This window comes from Pleurodeles waltl, chromosome 9 (genome assembly GCF_031143425.1).
Source record: "Pleurodeles waltl isolate 20211129_DDA chromosome 9, aPleWal1.hap1.20221129, whole genome shotgun sequence".
NCBI lineage: Eukaryota > Metazoa > Chordata > Amphibia > Caudata > Salamandridae > Pleurodeles > Pleurodeles waltl.
The window spans coordinates 881170318-881193059 of NC_090448.1; the positions used below are offsets into that span (position 1 = coordinate 881170318).

Here is a 22742-nt window from a genome sequence, read left to right on the forward strand (position 1 = left end):
CATGATGCAAACACTTACAAAGTTCAAGAATGTTGACTCTGTCTTAGGTACCGACAAACATTTGGTACAAAGATTGGCTGTCCAATGTGTCATATCTTCTCTATCAATGACTCATAATATAGAAAATATACAAGTTGAATCTTTACCTTTTTAATATAAATACATTTACATAATTTTATATGTGAGACTGCAACATTAGCCACAATTAAATGCATCAGAACACTAGAATGTTTAGAGCTCCAATGAAGACAATGGAGAGGCTCAGTGCCAATCATATCTGGTACAGACCTTCTGCTCCAACATTCCAAAATCTGTTCCTAAATTTTTAATTTAGAACATTTTCGCCCCCGTGGGTGCATGCCCTCGATACAGCCCCATGCCTGTGGCTTGTGTCTTCAACTTGAGTTTGGTAATTTGAGTTTGGAACCTTCAACAAGCCTTATTGCCAATAACAGTAGGCTATTATTCTTAAAAGATGAAAAACAGTGACATGGCCTTATGACAAATGAGCTTTAAATAGTTGCACATCTTCTGTATGTTGACCAGTGACAAACATTCTCCTGGAGTGAACTAAGAGATCATACATTCAAAGTTCATGCCACAGCTTCCGAGCCCGTAGACAATGTGCTGTTCTTCTTGAAAATACAGAAGGGAGCTGGCAATGGACTCAAAGTGGTTGAAAGTGACACTCTCAAGACTATATCATTCTTTAAATACAACATTTCATCTTGAACATCCACTCTAAAGTTTGCTTTCAACAGTGAAAGTCAAGCTTCTTGACATGATGCCTGCATACCACTATGGTTTTTCAAATTAAGCCAAAATCAACAAAGGTATATCCAATAATAAAGTCTTCTTTTGGTGGACCGTGCAGAGTTGCAGTTGGGTCTGACTGCCACAATTCTCTGACTTTTATCAGGCTTCAGATAGTTGGTTTCAAGTCCTCCAATTGGTAGAATCCCCAAGACAGAATTCACATCATCCAGTCTACTTTTATTCGATAGAATTCAGTTCACTGGAGCCGTTATGTATAATAACCTTGGCAATGGGAGGTCCACTATGCCTATCAGTCTACCCTCCTACAGGAGCTAAGCTATCCAAGCGACACAAAGTCTGTTTCACTCAATTCATTGTCGGTCTGTTAGTAGTAAATTATTTTTGGATACGCGCCTTCTACATGTTAGGAGTTCTCAATGCTGCAAGTTGTTTGATGGCCAAATAACTGAATTGGCTAAATGTCTGACAGAATGCCTTTCATCTCAGTAAAATATTATTTTATGCATATTTTGTATATTGTTCCATTTTGCAATAACTAGGCCTCTTGGCACTGATTAAAGACTGACCTGAGTTTTCTGTTGTGGTTGTACCCAAGAGGGGGTTCTAAGTGGTGAACACGAGGGTGGTGGAGGGAGTTTGTCCGCTAGTACAGTCAGACAAATGAATGTGTGCCAGGCAGTATGTCTGCTGGGTTTTCCCAGGGTGCAGCTCTGTAGCAGAGAATAATCATTTTGGACTTACTGGTTTTCCCAACCATAAAACAAATAGGTTTTTTAGTGCCTGCAAAAACAGGCATACACCAAACACTGACAGGGGCAGAAGGGCAGATCAAGGACAGGCGTGACAACAGGTGAAGTGACGGAAAGAGAGGATGAAAGTAAAAGGTAAAAAAACAGCAGGTAAATGGAAAGGAAAAACTGTAGCACTAAAATAACATTCAACCTGTCTGAGATGGCAGAAAGCATTTGACATGCGTGTAATTGAAAAGGACTTGAAGCCCTTTTGTGGGATGGGTCTTCTGATCTGCTGACCAAGTCCATGTGGAATCGCTATATACTGTGGTTTGTCTTTGATAGGTGATGGGTAACTAGGGTTGAGGCCTTGTGCCCCTACATCTACCAGAGTTACAGTTGTTTTTTATGTTCGGTTAGACCTCAATCAAAAGAGCTAATGCCCTTCCTTATAGTCTTGTTAGGTGTGCATTAAAACATTGTCTCACAGTGACCATGAAGATTAAACTGGGTGCACATGCCAGAATTCTGTTCCCAAGAACGATGAGAACAAAACTGGAGGAAGGATACTCGTATATATTGTGAAAATGAAGAGCACAGACACACAAATGGGGACAGGTTGAAGGAGATTACTACCTGCTCCACACTGGCGGTGTTCTAATAAAAAACTGGATTGTAAACTGGCAATAATGCAAGACCAGTTTACCATACTTAATGAGAAAGCTGCATCATATTAAATCCTATACTCAACTTTTTGCTATTAAGTGCTAGCCATAAAAGCGTGTACTATAAGGCCTACCCAGACACCCACATTTTACAATGTTTGGGTAATATATAATAAGATTTTTTATTCTTTTAACTTTATCAAATGATAATCCTGAACATTTTAGTAGCTCAAAAGTAATCGAGTTCTGTGCATGCACCTAAAGGGAGAAAAAAAAAGAAGAGTTTAAGGAAATCTTTGGTTTGTCTTCTAGATGTTCTGAGGCACAGCTAAAGTTCATATTCACATCACTGGCCAGTCTACAATCTCACCTTGCCTGATGCATTCAGCAAAACATGCTGTGAGGCCGTGTCAACAGTCTGTTAGCCCTACACTGCTTCCTCTGGAAGTGAAGAGAAATTTGCCACAAAATCCTAAAACTTCTATTTGCCTAAAGGTCTCTAGAAGTTCAACTATTTTTTTAAAAATATTCCTCCATCTGTTTCTTCTTCCTCATGCTGGGGAAAGGAGGGAGCCAATAGATATGAATCGTAATAGGATAAAAGTACCTTTTTGGAGACTCCATTGCTCAAAGAAGCTCTCTTTCACCCAACACATTCGCACCAACCCCCTGCCAAAGAGCAACAAATACCTCTGAGTTCATGCTGTATAGGGAAACTGGTGGGGTACCAGGCTCATATCAAGGCCTCTATGAAGGCAAATAGTACCCTTCCTTGAAACAGTTTGATTAGCAAATTCCAAATTTGCCACTGGATGGCAGAGTATACATCAGTTGGGAGTGGAGGAGTGAGCTGGATGAAAACTAGTACCCATAAAAGTGACTTTGGACGTAACTAATTTGGAAGACTTAAACTTTCTGGCAGAGTACAGTGCAAGGTATTGCAATCTCAACAGCCCCTCTAGCATAAATCCATTCCACGATCATAAGAGACATCGATAATGAGCATGTATTCATTTAGTCAAAATGACATACTTCCTAATCCATCCATGATCTCACTGGGGAAGATGCAAGAAGAGGGTTGAGGAGAGATATAGGGGTGCTATTAGCAGCATCAGCCAAAGACATTTGTATGCTCAATGTCTATATTTCTAGCATAGAGTACTAATTGCAGGCTAAGAAGTGACTCAGACCAGACATTCCCTGAAACAGTGAGGAAGGAAGCTTAAATGAACTCGTTTTTCAATATATGCTAAAAGAAAAAAAGAATTGTGACGATAGATGCCAGAGAGTTTTCTCTAAATTAAAAAACATAAATGGCAAAATCTGAAGATCAAGATCAGTCACATAAAAAATAAATACTAAAGCTGACTCCAACTCCAAGAAAGAACTATGGTTCTCCAACTTATGATCTTTCATACACCTATAAGCTTTTATACTTCCGATCACTGGCTGGGAATCATTGGGAGTCCATGTAAACAGAGTAGAAATCAATACACTCAAATAACACTGAAAAACAGCCACAAACTACATTAAATTCATTCACATCTTTTTGCAATCTGAACACTGGAAAGTGAGGTGAAAGAAGACAGAGCTCAAACTGTTCACAAAGCTGAGTCTCTCCAATTTTCTCAGCTAGCCAACACATTGCCCAGTGAAAAGCCTCATTTCTGGGCAGGCTGCATGTGAATATATGAAAAAAATACATAAGTTGGAGAACTGAGGTTTCAGGTAGACAACCTTTTCTTCTCCAATATCGCATCTTTCATAGATCCACATGCTTGAACTTGAATAAAGATTACCACTGCTGTAATGGGTCTTACCATAAGTTAACAGGTTGTGCAGTACTGTCTGATACACTGCCGCATGAAGCTGCAAAACCTTTAACAAACTAAACGATAATAAACCAGTTTATTATCGTTTCAATTGTTAAAGAATCGGGGCCACAGGCGTGACAAGCAGTGAGGGGAGTGCACTGTGCACTCCCCTCAGTGCGCATGTATGTTTGGCCATCCGTCTCGGGCCGGCCAAACACGCATTCGAAGTAGGCTTTCTCCAGCCCAGCAACACAGTTGCCAGGCTGGAAAGAGCCTGCACAGGCTCCCAGCCTGGCTGGGAGCGCCCTTAGCTGGGCGCTCCCATCCAATCCTGATTGGCCGCAGGGCAGGCTGGGAGCCTGTGCCTGCCTGCAGCAACGGGAGCAGGAGAAGCGTGCGGTCCGGGAGCGGAGCAGGTACGTTTGTTTTTTTTAAAATATATTTTTAAATAAATTTTAGATCCCTTTGACAATGAGGGCATTTTTGTTGTTGTCAGGGCATGCTTGGCTGCAGATGAAGACAGAAAAGGCACTGATGAGATCTCAACAGTCTTGGAGTGTCCCTTCAAGGATGAAGGCTTACTACAGTTGCAATGGTTATGGAGGCATCTTTGAAGTGGAAGACTGAGGAGATACCGCTGAAACATCTAAGGTCTTGGATTTTGATTTTTACTTTTCTTGAAGGCTTACTAACCACAACAGGAGTCTGAGCTTTAGAGACATGATGAAAGAGTTACAGAGTAGAGATCAAGAGTGTCTCCAAATATATTTTTGGCCATGACAGGAGGCATATGCCAGGGACAACTCAGTCAGTATACCCAAAGTTTTTGGGCAAGAAAAACAAAATAGGCGTCACTGTGATAAGTATTCCTAGCCCCACAAAATCATCATGGCTTCAATAAGTCTCTAACATTGGAACGGGTGTTAGCCAACTGGATAGAGATCGAAGGATTCAGTCAGTCATGTGCATAAGGGGCAGGTAAACCGGTTACCTCCTGTAGAAGGTGTGACAATAGTACTAAGAACACCTGCCATCAAAATGTAGGGAAAGCCTAGGCACGAGAAGAGCCAAGCTCTTACAGTGTTCCCCTGTTGTCAGATTCACCGAAGGATAAAATATGAAGAGTTCAGATGTTATGAGATGTAGGACCTCTAAGTCCTTTCACCCCTCTGGCCAGAGTTCAGGTCACATAAAGAGATGAATGGACTACATGGAAACTATGGTTGTTTTAAATATTATTTGAGCATATGCGACACTGCTATTTCAACAATGACCGCTGATCATTTCCAGCTTGACGATGGGGGATATTCAAGCATGTAAATCTATGAAACATCCAATTTTGAAGATTGACACAGGATCCTCCTGAATAACCAGAGATCAGAGAATAAATCTTTTAGGAGGGAAACAAAAGAACAAAATGCAGTACTGTGCGTAAAAGAGGAGTCAGAGGTCCTGTTGCTTTTGGAAAGCACTTACAATGAAACCCTCTCCACTTTGTTTTTGTGTTTTGACTGACATAAGGTCTTAATAACAGCGAGGAAACCAAAGGACAATTTATCACTTCTTTTTCATTTTGTGTTTTGTCTGATGGAAAATAAATTCTTTTCAGAAATCTGGTCTGACCTACATCAGTGGCAGTAAGTATTAAAATAACAATGAAATGGGCTTTAGACAAAGTGACTAATCATCAGTGAGGCTCTAACAGGACACTCACTGAGATACGAGAACTCATGCTTGGTACCCTATAAATACATTCATGAATATCACAACAACAAGCAGCTTTGACGGATTACAAATGAGAGATTTTGTTGTGTCACACTGCACTTATAGAGATAGGCAAAGGGGCCAAAGGGGCAAAAAGGACAAGTTGGTGCTTGTAGTAGCATGTATACGTAATCATTCACTTTGACAAACCATGGCCTCGAAACCTCCACCAATACCATTTTCCAGCATATGCACTCTGGTGGAAAATGAGATATAGTCCAGTGCCTCCATCATGATATGCCCATTGCCTTTCATTGTGTAGAAATGAGCTTTGAAGGAAACGTGGTGCCAAATAACAGAACCCAATAGTGTCTCTGCTTCTGACGCAGGTATTGCAAGCCAGATGTAAGTCAACTATTGAAGGAAACTTCGTACCAAATAACATACACTGGTGTATAGTAGCTTGCAGAGGCTGAAAGCTATAAGTAAGCCCAATAACTGCAACATGATGCATAACAGCTGTGGTAAAAGGTGATACAACGTTTTTTGTTTCATGCCATTGAGATATATAGGGAATCAAGCTGAAAACGTAGTAAGGAGAAAAAGTAAGGATCGCATTAATATCAACTGATGAAAAACAGGAAACTGAGTGGGTTGCTTAAAACTGTAGAAAAACTAAAGACTCTTCTTATTTTCCACCTTTTCAGAAGCAGTTGACCAACTTCAAGATGGCTGAAGCTTCTGCTACTTGGGAATTGAAATGCACATTGGAACTATTTTAGGTTTGACTATCGGAATCCAAGTTGCAATGCAGGTAACACAAGAATTTACATATTCTAATCAAGAACCATGCATCTTTGCTGGAGCAGGGAAGGGCTTTCGTTTGAGAAAACACCCTTTGTGGTTGTTGTATATTAGCAATAACACTTACGTGGTATAAATGTTTCATTTGTGGCCTGAGAGATTAATACAAGGATCTACCAATTCAAAAATAAAAAAGCAAAAAAGCAAAACTGTATTGCAGTTGTACCTGTTCTTTTTCTTTCAGCAACTGTTCGAGAGCAGATGCTTTTTCTTTCATTGCATGTGATTCAAACTCCTTCTCTCGCAACATCATTGAAAACTGCATATTGGTTTCCTGAAGTGCTCGGAATTCTGTTTCTTTCTCTCTGCTCTTACTCACTATTTTGTCATTTTCTTCCTTCAATTTAACAATGTCCATTTCTAAAATCATGGTTCTCTCTTTCAAGTTGGTGACTGCTTGCTTTAAAAGTTCATTTTCATTCTCTTTGCTCTGGAGTCTTTCACTTACAGAATCCAACTTGTCACTTCTGGATTTAATTAAGAGGTCCTTCTCCCTAAGGGACTTCTGTAGCACCTCCCCCTTCTCCTTCATCTGCTTCACCTCTGAAGCACTCTCGTCTTTCATCCTTCGATCTATACCAGATGTTGTAGCTAAGGAATCAGATAGCCTTTGATTGTTTTCCTGGAGCGTTTTAATTGTGGAATCTTTTTCTTGCAATAGTTTTTTTAACCGCTCACATTCCTGCTGAAGGTTTTGGGACTGATCGCTTGGCCTTCCATTAGTTTCTTCTATTGCAATTTCATTGGAGGACACAACCACCGATGACTCTGATGGCAATTTCATGTCAAGTTTTTCTAGAAGAATATCCTTGGTGTTATGAAGCTGGCCTATACTGTGTTGCACTTGGCTTAACTCTTGACTTAAATTTTTCAGTTTAGCTTCGTTCCGCTCATAGCCTTGGATCAAACTATTGAAGTCCATCTGTAACTTGGAATTGGAATCGGTGTCAAGTGAGACTTGCCCATGAATTCTATGCAGCTCTTCTTGAAGGTGAGCAGATTCGTGCTGCATGTTCTGGACAGTGGTCATTACCTGTTGCTTCCACTCTTCCATTTTCTTGACTTGCTGCTTAAGCTTGTCACGCTCCTGTAACAGCTCCTCAAACTGGTTACTGTTTACACTACCGGTATCACTGCCATTACCTGTATTGGATGTCTGCAAGACTGTCAATAAAGTCTGGCATTTTTGACTTAAAGCATCTATTTCAATGTCTTTTTCTCGAATGATCCGAGACAAGTTTTGAATTGTCTCTCTAAACATCTCCTGAGAGCTGCCTTCAATTTTATTGGTAAAGAATTTATTCTCTTCCTGAAGCTTCATAAGAGCTGCTTCCTTACTGGCAACAATGTCCATGATTTTGTGATATTCTGTTTTCAACTGACTATTTTCTCTAGTCTTTTCACTCAAAACTGCAAGCACTTGTTCTCGCTCCATTGCATAAGCCTGAAGTTGCTGCTGAAGGTAAACAACATCTTGCATGTAAGAGACAGAAGACACTCTTGCGTGTAGTGTTTGTATCTCCAGATCTTTTTGCTGAATGATTTGAGTCAGTTTACCAACTTCATGTTTAGACAACTGATCGATCTGCATTGTTAAAGTTGAGTTCTTTTCATTTAGAAGTTTAATCTCCATGTCTTTCTCTTTGATACCTTTCACTAATTTTTCAATCTCAACTTTTGAAAAGTCATGCTTCTCGTTCCCGTTTTCTCCATTAATTGTCTGCACTTTGCTGTCCTGGAAAATGAGAGATGAGTCTGTTGGGATCACTTGTTCTCTATGCAACTGATTTTTAAAAAGCTCAATTGTTTTCTGTAGATTGTCTATTTCGTCCTCTTTCTCTAAGAAGAGTTTCTCATATGCGAGGTTCATCTTCTCATGCTGAATTTTGGCCTCATCTAACTCCTTTCTTTGTTCTTGAAGAGACAGCTGGAGTTGCAAGATGTTTTGATTCTGTTCCTCTACAGTCTTCTTCTGAAGCTTTAACTGTTCATCACAACTGTTCTTACCAATACTTAATTGTGCTATTTCATTTTCGAGTTCAGTGATGATATCAAGAGTCTTAGGTTCAGCCATGACATTAGATCTACTTTGTTGATCCCTGAAATGTTCTAGCTCCTCCTTCAGATGATTGGTTTCTTCCTTCATGAATGCAAGACTTCTTTCCTTTTCTTCCAGATTGTGCCTAAGAGTCTCACACTCCTTTGAGATCTTCAGATGTTTTTCAAGTTCTCCCTGCAACACAGAGGTCTTTTTGTTACACTGTTCAACAAACACCTCTTTTTCTTTTATTAAATGAGTCAGCTGTTTCTGTCCAGCTAAGCTTGTGGTGAGCATCTCTTTGGTCTCTTTGTGATCAGCTTCCATCTGCTCCATGATCCCTTGGTATTCTGCAATCTGGAAGTCCTTTTCTTGATTAAGCTTAATAAGGCGCTCATGCTCTAGTTGCAAAGCTGTGGTGTCCATGCTTCGAGCCTTTGACAAGTCACCAATGGTTTGTTGGTACTGATGTGCTTGTTCCAACAACTTCCTTTCTGCATTGCTTAGCTCAACTTCCAACTGCCCCTTTTCCATCCTCAATGCTTCCAGCAACGTTTCTGTATCCAGTGAAGATGTCTTCTTGGAGTCTAACACTACCTGAAGTTGTTGTTTGGCTTCCTCCTGTGAAGAAAGAAGCATTTCATTCTCCATTCTCAAATCACAAACAACCTTCTCTAGCTCATTATTTTGTTGTATTTGTTCTGAGATATCACTATAGAGTTTTGCAAACTGCACATCCTTTTCTTTGATTAAATCATTTACAGAACTGTCCGAAGAACCTTGGTTCGCATAATTTGCTACCTTGCTCTTAGCTAGATGCAATTCTTCTTCTACTTGTTTCAAATTCCTTTTAAGTTCTGCTGTCTCCTTTTTATTTTCACAATGAGAGGCTTGTGACTTTTTTAGCTCCTCAGTTAGATCTCTGATTTTGTCCTGGAGCTGCTGTTTCATCATATGCAAGTCATTTAATGCATATGCACTTTGGCTGAGCTTCTCTTTCTGTGCCTCTAATTCTTTACTTTTTTCAGTATTTTCCTCTTTAATTCGCATAATGTGTTTTTTTTCACTCTTTAAGTCTTCTTTCAACTGGTTGATTGTGCTTTCTGCCTCAGTGCGCTGCTTTATTAGTTGTTCCTTGATTGTTATCATGTGCTGGAAAACATAAAAGTCAATTGAGTAAATCTGCTTAAAAACAAATAGATATGTTAAATTATTGCAAATGCACATTTGAGCTCTATCAATGGTTACTGAAATTATTTTATTTGAGGTGCCACATAAAAAGCATACACCCAGGACTGGAAAGGGCATAAGGGCATGTGTCCAAATGTGCCAATGGCCCCCTCTCTACTACCACTCCTAGAAATAAAAGCTTTCTATTGCCATTGAGACCAGCGAACGATAGAAATGCATGCATGCCGGTGAGTGCAATTCCATGACACTGCCCAGCAACAAAAGGACAAGCGAAGAGCAGGGAAAGGTTCCCTGGTGAGTGCGGCTCTAAGGTAAGGAAGACGGATGTTTAGGATATTAGCTGCACAGAACTGGTTGGAGTACTTTATGGAATTTCAGGGTGATTTATTGAATGCTGGGCGTGGGCAACATAAATCTGCTAGAACAGGGCAGCATAGCAATGTCTTGCAGATACCATAAAAGTCGTCTCTGGAGAACCAAGAAAACATGCTGAAGGGTGCCCCGGAGGGTCTCACCCTACCTGTGGAAGAAAACCAGGTTTGTCGCGCACACAGCTTTTGGCGCCAAAACCAACAGCTTCAGTGAGATGTTGACAAACATGTCCAACTTCAGTGGGCCCTCCCTGGCCACATATTTGAACCTTGCCACACTGGAAGATTTTTACTTCATTGTCAGAAAATAAGTCCAAATATAAAAACTCTGACTGGGATGAAAGCTTGATGTAGCTTGGCATATCAGACTTCTGCTCAATCACGGTCAGCTTTAAATCACACCTAGAGCCCAATCAACTGCAAACAATTGTTTTTCAATCCCACTTTACATTTTGTAGTAACTTTTTACCTTTACAACTTTAAAAATTCATAGTTCTGGCTCTACTCATCCTTGTTTAATGGTCTTTGGGTACTTTTGCTCTTTACATTTAAATTTCTTTCTTTTTTAACGTGGTTTGGTAATGTTGTCACATTTGTGTTTTAAAATTGTTGGCACTGCTTGTACGTAAAATTTACTTTTCTGCTGACTGTCTGCTGCTTGCACCATAGTTATTAGGGGGTGATGAGAGATTCTCTAAGAACAGTATTTTGACCTAAACTGTTTGCACTATTCAAACTGGCAGTAGTCACCCCCTTTCAAATTAAAGGTATTTTGAAAAAGGTAGGGTCTGCCGCTATTGTGCCAGCAGCTAACTAGTCACAAACCAATGGTTCTGCACAACTTTCTTCCTGCACTTCTGTTTTGATTTTGTTCATTTATTTTACTATTGTTATTTATTTGGCAACACAATATTTTGATCAAAAATGTTGTACAGAGAAAGAGGAGATGCCTAGGTCACAACACTGTGGGATTTACTATAGGTAGAGAGAGTTAAGTTTGGAAATATTCTGTCACAGCATGAGTATCATGGGCAGACAAAAACATAAATATTAGCTGATATAGTGTGAAAGCATTAAATTCTACATATTTGCAACTGAAAAACACATACCTGTGAGGTAATCAGAACAAAGCCACTAACTATATATAGTTACAACAGAGTGGGTTGGATATCAATCATGACTTTCCAGACTTTCCAGTTGCAGCAGATTACTTTTCAGTTTGATTTTCAACTTTTGTAAAGGTTGACTAGCTCGACTGAAGTAAGGAAATTTCAGTATAGGGGGCCTAGAAGGGCCACAGCAACAAGCACAGTGTGGATTTGGTGATGTTATCAGAAGGTGAGCTGTGTTTAGCAGACCTTAAGTTCCAACGAGCTTTGGGTTGTTTGTCAGAATATTGTGTATAGCCTAAATATTGTGTACCAAAAATATAGTAAAGGTGGGTAAGTACAGATTTATTATTTTAACTTCACATTCATGTACCTTGAAGATTTATATCAAACCAATACCCTTTCAGGATTAGAGTGCTGCATAAACTATGCAAAAAAGGGAGAGCACCCTGGGTTTTTAGTTCCCAAGTTTAGGTGGAGAGCAATTCCTATGTAGAGCACCCTCAACACCTGTGACACTGTGAATCTGTTCACCTCAAAAGACTTTTTCTAGCAGTTTTTAAACATAGGATTAGAATAGCGCCATCTACGTCGAGCTAAAAAGTGACAACATCTTTTGCCATTTATACAGCACAGTATTTAGGCATAGGATTAGCACAGTGCCATCCACGCTAAGCTGTAAAATGATGAAAGCCTTTTACCACCTTAGGCACAATGTTATAGCTTTGGATTGGTAAAATATCAACAAAGACAACCTGGAATTAATACAAGCAACCTCTGAAACGTGTTTTGCTATCATCATAGCTCTTCAGATCGATTTAGCTTAGCTTTGTCTGGACACAAGGGAGCTGAATGTTATCTATTGTGATTTATGCCTATGACTGACACTTATCCCGTATTTTACAGACACAATTATTATTTGTAGGTCAATGCCCGTAACAACTTGGTAAAAATAAGGAAAAGGCAGTATGCTTGAGGCTTTGAAATGCAAACTCAAAACAGTAAATGGAAGAAGGAATTCCATTAAAAGTATTAGAGAACAAACTATTTATATATAATTACCGAAGCAAGCATAGGCAGAATTGTCAAGAATAAAGATCATTTTATATAAATTCTTATTCAAATAACAGTTCCTAGCACCTCTAGAATCTCAGAACACTAACAGCATTTTATTCTTGTAGAGGACTGTAACCCTATTTAAACCAATCAAAATGGAGAACAACTCAACTTTAACAAAAATGTTACCGTTGGCTAAAAGGAAATATCAATGATGGGGAAATCAAACTGAGGGCCCACATATGCAGGCTGACTGGCAGACATAAACAGGTAAGCAAACACAGGAAAAGTGTCAAAGAGTTACCATTGGGACACAGTCTCAGTAGACTTTCATGCCAAGTAGTGTGGGTGACTGTACACATCTGAAAGATTGGAGACCACCTTGAATAATGCATATCTGAGTTGATGTGCAGAATAGAGGGAATCCACTTTTCCAGAGTTCACATGGTCACAAGGAGGGGAGCATCAGAGAGAGTTGGTTTACACAGCACTGGAATCAATATTATACTATTTCTGCATGAAACTGAATGACATGGGTGGCCTGTATTCTACTCATGCTGTGCCGACAAGAGATCGGAGTACTGAAACTTGGATGTGACAGGAGGAAGCAGTGGAAATATTTTATTTATCAGTACTAGACTGTTCACTTAACAGTTGGTGTTTTGTGTACTGCACATATTTACAAACTGAATCACACAATTTGTTTGGGCAAGGGCCAAAGCAAATATTAGCTCCCTTTCTAAAGTTGGTAATTTACCAACTAGATAATAGCACTTTGAGATGTTTCCCTGCAACAGGAATACATCGCAGTTCAATCCCAGTTGTTATCATAGGGAAATATGCACAGTCTTGAGGTGAATATTTCTATTGGGAAACAACTATACAAACGCCCTTACCCATCCAGTACTAACTGGACAAGTTACTTACCTTCAGTAATGTCTTATCTGGTAGAGACTATAACTAGCTGCATATACCTTCCCTTTGAATTTTCTCAAGGTGTCTTACTAGATCTGGAATATTCTCTTGGGCAGTACCCCTTTGCACTGGTTAGTGGCGTAGATCAGCTCCATGTCCGTATTGGAATTGTGCGCACAGGAATGAAAATGTCACTTACCCAGTGTACATCTGTTCGTGGCATCAGTCGCTGAGATTCACATGGTATGCATGAGCTCGCCATCTGGTGTTGGGTCGGAGTGTTACAAGTTGTTTTTCTTCGAAGAAGTGTTTTCGAGTCACGGAACCGAGTGACTCCTCCTTCTGTGCTCATTGCGCATGGGCGTCGACTCCATCTTCGATTGTTTTCCCCGCAGAGGGTGAGGTAGGAGTTGTACTATAGTAATAGTGCCCGCGCAATGAAAAATGTAAGTATGTACCTATTAAAGGATTAAATAATATATATACAAATGTACAAAATTGAAGGTAACTTCTGAACTGCTACAGGCTTCCGGGGAGGTGGGTGGGTCCATGTGAATCTCAGCGACTGATGCCTCGAACAGATGTACACTGGGTAAGTGACATTTTCAGTTCGATGGCATCTGTCGCTGTAGATACACATGGTATGCATAGACTAGTAAGCAGTTAGTTCCCCATAAGCGGTGGTTTAGCCTGTAGGAGTAGAAGTTGTCTGAAATAGAGTTCTTAATACAGCTTGACCTACTGTAGCTTGTTGTGCGGATAGCACATCTATACAGTAGTGTTTGGTGAATGTGTGAGGCGTAGATCAAGTGGCTGCCTTACATATTTCCTGCATTGGGATGTTTCCTAAAAAGGCCATTGAAGCACCTTTTTTCCTTGTTGAATGTGCCCTGGGAGTAATGGGCAGTTGTCTTTTTGCTTTAAGGTAGCAGATTTGGATGCATTTAACTATCCATCTGGCTATACCTTGTTTTGATATTGGGTTACCTGCATGAGGTTTTTGGAATGCAATAAATAGCTGTTTAGTTTTTCTGATGTTTTTTGTTCTGTCAATGTAGTACATTAATGCTCTTTTGACATCTAATGTATGTAGTGCTCTTTCAGCCACAGAATCTGGCTGTGGGAAAAAAACTGGTAGTTCTACCGTTTGATTTAGATGGAATGGTGAAATAACTTTGGGTAAAAATTTTGGATTAGGTCGTAGGACGACCTTATTTTTATGTATTTGTATAAAAGGCTCTTGTGTTGTGAACGCTTGAATTTCACTTACTCTTCTTAGAGATGTAATGGCGATGAGAAAGGCAACTTTCCAGGTTAGGAATTGTATTCCGCAAGAGTGCATGGGTTCGAAAGGTGGGCCCATGAGTCTTGTTAGAACCACGTTTAGGTTCCATGAAGGAACAGGTGGTGTTCTTGGTGGTATAATTCTTTTGAATGCTTTGATAACTGGTATCCTATACAAGGAAGTTGAATATGTAGTTTGCAGGTATGCAGATATTTCTGCAAGGTGTATTTTAATAGAAGAGAAGGCTAGCTTTGCTTTTTGTAAATGGAGCAAGTAATTTACTATATGTTTTGGAGTTGCGTCTAGTGGTTGTATCTGATTATGATGGCAGTACCAAACAAATCTTTTCCACTTACTTGCGTAGCAGTGTCTAGTGGATGGCCTTCTGGCCTGCTTTATGACTTCCATACACTCTTGGCTAAGTTGTAAGTGTCCGAATTCTAGGATTTCAGGAGCCAGATTGCTAGATTCAGCGATGCTGGGTCCGGGTGTCTGATCTGTTGGTTGTGTTGCGTTAACAGATCTGGTTTGTTGGGCAGTTTGATGTGTGGTACTACAGACAGATCTAGCAGTGTTGTGTACCAGGGTTGTCTTGCTCACGTTGGTGCTATTAAAATGAGTTTGAGTTTGTTTTGACTCAATTTGTTTACTAGGTAAGGAAGGAGAGGGAGAGGAGGAAAAGCGTAAGCAAATATTCCTGACCAGTTCATCCATAGGGCATTGCCTTGGGATTGCTTGTGTGGGTATCTGGACGCGAAGTTTTGGCATTTTGCGTTCTCTTTTGTTGCAAATAAGTCTATTTGTGGTGTTCCCCAGAGTGTGAAGTAGGTGTTCAGAATCTGTGGGTGGATTTCCCATTCGTGGACTTGCTGGTGATCTCGAGAGAGATTGTCTGCCAGCTGATTCTGGATCCCCGGAATAAACTGTGCTATTAGACCAATTTGATGGTGGATTGCCCACTTCCATATTTTTTGAGCTAACAAGCTTAACTGCGTTGAATGTGTTCCTCCTTGTTTGTTTAGATAATACATAGTTGTCATGTTGTCTGTTTTGACAAGGATGTATTTGTGGGTTATGATTGGTTGGAAAGCTTTTAGTGCTTGAAAAACTGCTAATAATTCTAGATGATTTATATGCAGTTTTGTTTGATGTATGTTCCATTGTCCTCTTATGTTGTGTTGATTGAGATGTGCTCCCCACCCTGTCATGGAAGCATCTGTTGTTATTACGTACTGTGGCACTGGGTCTTGGAAAGGCCGCCCTATGTTTAAATTTATACTGTTCCACCATAGAAGCGAGAGGTAAGTTTGGCGGTCTAGCAACACCAGATCTAGAAGGTGACCCTGTGCTTGAGACCACTGTGAGGCTAGGCACTGTTGTAAGGGCCTCATGTGCAGTCTTGCGTTTGGGACAATGGCTATGCATGAGGACATCATGCCTAGGAGCTGTAGTATTGTTCTTGCTTGTATTGTTTGGTTTGGAGACATGTGTTGAATGACCCTGTTGAAATTGTGGATCCTTTGTGGAGTTGGCGTTGCTACTCCTTTTGTCGTGTCTATTATGGCTCCTAGATATTGCTGTACTTTGCTTGGCAGAATGTTTGATTTTGCAAAGTTGACGGTGAACCCTAGTTTGTAGAGGGTTTGTATGACTTGATTTGTGTGGTTTGAGCATTGTGTGAGCGAACTGGTTTTGATTAGCCAGTCGTCTAGATACGGGAACACATGTATTTGCTGCCTTCTGATGTGTGCAGCGACTACTGCTAGGCATTTTGTGAATACTCTTGGAGCGGTTGTTAAACCAAAAGGCAATACTTTGAATTGGTAATGTATTCCTTTGAATACAAACCTTAGATATTTCCTGTGTGATTGATGTATTGGTATATGGAAATATGCGTCCTTGAGGTCTAGGGTTGTCATGTAGTCGTGTTTTTTGAGCAATGGTAACACTTCTTGTAGTGTGACCATGTGAAAGTGGTCTGATTTGATGAATGTGTTTACTACCCTGAGGTCTAGAATTGGTCTCAGTGTTTCGTCCTTTTTTGGTATCAAGAAGTACAGTGAATAAACTCCTGTGTTTATTTGTGTGCTTGGTACTAATTCTATTGCATTTTTTTGCAGTAGTGCTTGAACTTCTATCTCTAGAAGCTGTGAATGGTATTTTGATAAATTTTGTGATTTTGGTGGTATGTCTGGAGGGAATTGCATGAATTCTATGCAATAACCATGTTGGATAATTGCTAGGACCCATGTGTCTGTAGTTATTTTGTCCCATGCTTCGTAATATTGACGTATTCTCCCCCCCACTGGTGTTGTGTGGGAGGGGTGAGTGACGTGTGAGTCACTGCTTGTTGGTAGTGGTTTTGGGGCTTTGAAATCTTCCTCTATTCCTAGGGAATTGCCCCCCTCTATACTGGCCCCGAAAACCTCCCCTGTACTGTCCCTGGTAGGTGGGCGGTGCGGACTGTGAGGTGCTAGCTTGTGTGGCCTGACCCCGAAACCGTCCTCTAAAAGGTGTTTTGCGGAAGGTGTTATAAGATCCTCTGCTCTGCGGGGAGTAGAGTGCGCCCATGGCCTTGGCAGTGTCAGTGTCCTTCTTGAGCTTTTCTATGGCTGTGTCGACCTCCGGACCGAACAGAAGTTTTTCGTTTACTGGCATGTTAAGCACTGCCTGCTGAATTTCTGGCTTGAATCCAGACGTTCTGAGCCATGCGTGCCTACGGATGGTAACCGACGTATTAATGGTCCTTGCGGCCGTGTCTGCTGCATCCATGGAGGAGCGTATTTGATTGTTGGAAATGTTTTGACCCTCCTCAACAACCTGTTTTGCTCTTTTTTGCAGATCTTTTGGGAGATGTTCAATGAGATGCTGCATCTCATCCCAGTGGGCTCTGTCGTATCGCGCTAGCAGCGCTTGTGAATTTGCGATGCGCCACTGGTTTGCTGCTTGGACAGCAACCCTCTTCCCGGCTGCATCGAACTTCCTGCTTTCTTTATCTGGGGGAGGTGCATCCCCAGAAGTGTGTGAATTTGCCCGTTTTCTGGCAGCCCCTACCACCACAGAATCTGGTGGCAGCTGAGAGGTGATGAATACAGGGTCCGTAGGAGGCGCCTTATACTTTTTGTCCACCCTAGGCGTCACTGCCCTACTTTTAACTGGCTCCTTGAAAATGTCCTTTGCATGGCGTAGCATGCCTGGGAGCATCGGCAGGCTTTGGTAGGAGCTGTGGGTTGAAGAGAGGGTGTTAAATAAAAAATCATCCTCTACTTGTTCCGAGTGTAGTTCCACATTATGGAATAGTGCTGCTCTAGCCACCACTTGTGAGTAGGCTGTGCTGTCTTCCGGTGGTGATGGCCTAGTTGGGTATGTGTCTGGGCTGTTATCAGACACTGGTGCGTCGTACAAGTCCCACGCATCCTGATCTTGGTCATCGTGGCTCATGGCGGTGTGAGCTGGCGAATGTGACGGGGTGTAAGTTGGCGAAGCCGGAGTTACAGGTGGAGGCGAGGGAGGAGGTGTTACCTTTTGTGCTGTTTGTTGCTGAGGAGTAAACTGAAGCGTTCTCTTTCGTTTGACAGGTGGAAGGGTACTGATCTTCCCAGTCCCCTGCTGAATAAAGATACGCTTTTGCGTGTGATCCACGTCAGTGGATTGCAGTTCTTGTTCAAATCTATGTTTCTTCATTTGTGAAGACATAGAATGCTCTTCAGTATAGGAGCCTGAAACAGGGTCTGATGTCGCTTTTTTCGGCTCCGAAAACCCTGTTGATTGTTTTTTCGGCTCCGAGGTAACCTTCCTCTTTTTCTGTGCCGAAAATTCTTGGCCTCTATGGTCTTTGGCGCCACTGTCTCGGCGTCGATCCGTGTCGACACCGAACTCTCGGTGTCGATGCTTCTGTTTAGCACTCTCTCGGTCCCGAGGAGGCTGCGTGCCGGTGTCTCGACCGAAGTCGGACGATCTCGACACTGAATGGGCCTTTTTCGGTGCCGATTGTTGGTCACCGAGAATTTGGGTGGAGCCATGGCCGGTTGGCAGTGGCATCCCCTGGGCCTTCTTTCCTTTTTTAAGTTCTGATCTCGACGTCTTACTCACAGATTTTGTAGAGTCTAGCTCGTCGGAGTCTGAATCCTGGATGGAAAAGGATTCCTCCTGTTCCTCTTCTGTCTCGAACTGTCGACGCTCCTTTGGCGTGGACGCCATCTGCAGTCTTCTCGCTCGACGGTCGCGCAGAGTTTTTCGGGACCGGAACGCCCGACAGGCCTCACAGGATTCTTCGCTGTGCTCGGGTGACAGGCACAGGTTACAGACCGAGTGTAGGTCCGTATAAGGATATTTGTTGTGGCATTCGGGGCAGAATCGAAACGGGGTCCGTTCCATCGGCGTTGTTCTCCACGCGGTCGGGCCGACTAGGCCCCGACGGGGTGCCGAAATCTACCCCGAAGGGCACCGAAGCGCTTCGATGTTCAACGCGTCGTAGTATGTGTCTATCTCGAACCGGATCGCAACGATACCGTCGAAAATCTTCTGGTTTCAGCTATCTTTCCGTTCCGAAACTCAGAGCGACAGGAACACGTCCGAACCCGATGGCGGAAAGAAAACAATCGAAGATGGAGTCGACGCCCATGCGCAATGAGCACAGAAGGAGGAGTCACTCGGTCCCGTGACTCGAAAACACTTCTTCGAAGAAAAACAACTTGTAACACTCCGACCCAACACCAGATGGCGAGCTCATGCATACCATGTGTATCTACAGCGACAGATGCCATCGAACATGATGTTACAGGCCCTATATAGGTTCCACCCAGGCAGACTGACATCAGTTTCTTTTCACAACTTTCCACTCCAGAAGCACAGAGCCATGTAGAACACTGTCTATTGGTGTGTCAAAATGAAGGCCCTTAAAGGGGTGTCCCTTACACTAGAAATCAATTCACAGAGCGGGGAGGATGGGTGGGTCAGTAAGGAATCTCCAGCTATACAGGGAGTGCAGAATTATTAGGCAAATGAGTATTTTGACCACATCATCCTCTTTATGCATGTTGTCTTACTCCAAGCTGTATAGGCTTGAAAGCCTACTACCAATTAAGCATATTAGGTGATGTGCATCTCTGTAATGAGAAGGGGTGTGGTCTAATGACATCAACACCCTATATCAGGTGTGCATAATTATTAGGCAACTTCCTTTCCTTTGGCAAAATGGGTCAAAAGAAGGACTTGACAGGCTCAGAAAAGTCAAAAATAGTGAGATATCTTGCAGAGGGATGCAGCACTCTTAAAATTGCAAAGCTTCTGAAGCGTGATCATCGAACAATCAAGCGTTTCATTCAAAATAGTCAACAGGGTCGCAAGAATCGTGTGGAAAAACCAAGGCGCAAAATAACTGCCCATGAACTGAGAAAAGTCAAGCGTGCAGCTGCCACGATGCCACTTGCCACCAGTTTGGCCATATTTCAGAGCTGCAACATCACTGGAGTGCCCAAAAGCACAAGGTGTACAATACTCAGAGACATGGCCAAGGTATGAAAGGCTGAAAGACGACCACCACTGAACAAGACACACAAGCTGAAACGTCAAGACTGGGCCAAGAAATATCTCAAGACTGATTTTTCTAAGGTTTTATGGACTGATGAAATGAGAGTGAGTCTTGATGGGCCAGATGGATGGGCCCGTGGCTGGATTGGTAAAGGGCAGGGAGCTCCAGTCCGACTCAGACGCCAGCAAGGTGGAGGTGGAGTACTGGTTTGGGCTGGTATCATCAAAGATGAGCTTGTGGGGCCTTTTCGGGTTGAGGATGGAGTCAAGCTCAACTCCCAGTCCTACTGCCAGTTCCTGGAAGACACCTTCTTCAAGCAGTGGTACAGGAAGAAGTCTGCATCCTTCAAGAAAAACATGATTTTCATGCAGGACAATGCTCCATCACACGCGTCCAAGTACTCCACAGCGTGGCTGGCAAGAAAGGGTATAAAAGAAGGAAATCTAATGACATGGCCTCCTTGTTCACCTGATCTGAACCCCATTGAGAACCTGTGGTCCATCATCAAATGTGAGATTTACAAGGAGGGAAAACAGTACACCTCTCTGAACAGTGTCTGGGAGGCTGTGGTTGCTGCTGCACGCAATGTTGATGGTGAACAGATCAAAACACTGACAGAATCCATGGATGGCAGGCTTTTGAGTGTCCTTGCAAAGAAAGGTGGCTATATTGGTCACTGATTTGTTTTTGTTTTGTTTTTGAATGTCAGAAATGTATATTTGTGAATGTTGAGATGTTATATTGGTTTCACTGGTAATGATAAATAATTGAAATGGGTATATATTTTTTTTTGTTAAGTTGCCTAATAATTATGCACAGTGATAGTCACCTGCACACACAGATATCCCCCTAACATAGCTAAAACTAAAAACAAACTAAAAACTACTTCCAAAAATATTCAGTTTTGATATTAATGAGTTTTTTGGGTTCATTGAGAACATGGTTGTTGTTCAATAATAAAATTAATCGTCAAAAATACAACTTGCCTAATAATTCTGCACTCCCTGTAGTCTCTACCAGACAAAGGCGTTACCAATGGTAAGTAACCTATCTGATAGACACTTCTAGCTGTAGATTCCTTACCTTTGAATAGATACTCATGCAATACCACCCAAGAGGTTGGTCTGGGAACAAAGTTCAGAATAGAAAGTCCTGCAGGACCAAACCAGTAAAGAGGCCGTCCCTATGGATCTTACTGTCCAGTCAATGTGCGCAGAAATGCCAATGTTGCTGCCTGGAAGTCGTCCAGTACTGGAACTCTGCATGCTAATGCAGTGGCTGCAGCTATAACTCAGGTAGAATGAGAGTGCAAACCCTCAGGGGTTGCTTTTTGGCCACTGGGTAGCAGATCTTAATGCAGAGTACAACCCAACTAGAGATGGACTGCTTCGACACTGCCCAACCTTTCTTGGCACCCACATACCCCATAAACAGTTGGTGATCTACCTGGAACTATTTTGAACGATCAAGGTAGAACGCCAACACTCTTTTTGGGGCCAGGAGGTGGAGTCTCTCCTCTTACTTAGAAGGATGTGGGGGAGCGTAAAAAGTAAGCAAGGTGATGGATTGGCCTATATGAAAGGGGGTGACCACTTCTGTCAGAAAAGAGGCCCTAGTGAGAAGCACCACTTTGTCAGGACAGATAGAAGGTAGGACAGCTTAGATGACAATGCCTGCAGCTCACTCACTCTTCAGGCAGATGAAACTGCAACAAAGAAGGCTGTTTTCAACATTAGAAGCCAATTGTGAAGAGGTTTCGAAAAAAGCATTCTCCAAAAAATCAGAACCAAATTCAGATCCCAATGGGGCACCTTGAATGGGGAAAGAGGAAAAAGAAATGCATGACTTTTGAAGAACCTAGGTACAATAAGAGAAAAATGTTGATCAGGCAAACACAATAATGCAGACATCAGACAAATATCCTTTAAGAGTGCCCAGAGCAGAGCCCTGATTGGCAAGGGACAGAATGAAAAACAGGACCTCAGAGAGAGGGGCGGAATGGGGGTCAAAGTGTTGTGTTGGAGATGTGTGGCACCAGATAATCTAGGCTGATAGGAGGTGTAGTATGTGCATGGGCGCAGTACAGGCTATTGACCATGTACTCTTTGTCTGCCCTGTTTTAAATTAAGTTAGATGCCAGTTTTTAAAATCCTTGTTTTTGAGGCATGGCATTAACACAGCTACAGCAGCTGCTCAGTTCCTTTAGAACCTGGTCAGTGAGATGATGTGATTATAAAATATGTTCATTTTTTAAAGAGTTTTTTTAAATTATGTATTAATAAACGTTTAACCATTTAATCCAATTGATTCTTCCTGGAATATAATAGTCCTGCATGGTATTAAGCTGAATTTGTTGACTTATTGTGATTTCCTTTCATCAATTGCAAAATGTTATGTATGGCATTATTGCGGAACTTGCTGTTTTACTGTAGATCTTTTTGTAGAATTAAAAACTTTAGATACAATCTTGTGGGTCAAAAGACTTGTCTGTGCACCATGCCACAAATTTCTTCCGACAGGTGTATACCATTTCGGCGGAGGGACGTCGGGCTGTCAGGATTACGTTACAGACTTCGTGAGGAAGGTCAAAAGCTGTCAACTGCCACTGCTCAATCTACACACAGGAAGGTAGAGAGTGGGCAGGATCGCGTGCAGAATCCTTCCCTGCTGATGCGACAGAAGATCCTCC

At 41.9% G+C, this 22742-nt stretch overlaps 1 protein-coding gene across 1 annotated transcript in view; it reads right to left on the reverse strand.

Annotated features, from left to right (window-relative positions):
* Positions 1-22742, reverse strand: part of TRIP11 (thyroid hormone receptor interactor 11) — a 354044-nt gene that overhangs the window by 151489 nt on the left and 179813 nt on the right. The window contains exon 11 of the mRNA XM_069208196.1: positions 6722-9745. Within this exon, the coding sequence (XP_069064297.1) occupies positions 6722-9745 (3024 nt within the window). The remainder of the gene's footprint in view (positions 1-6721; positions 9746-22742) is intronic.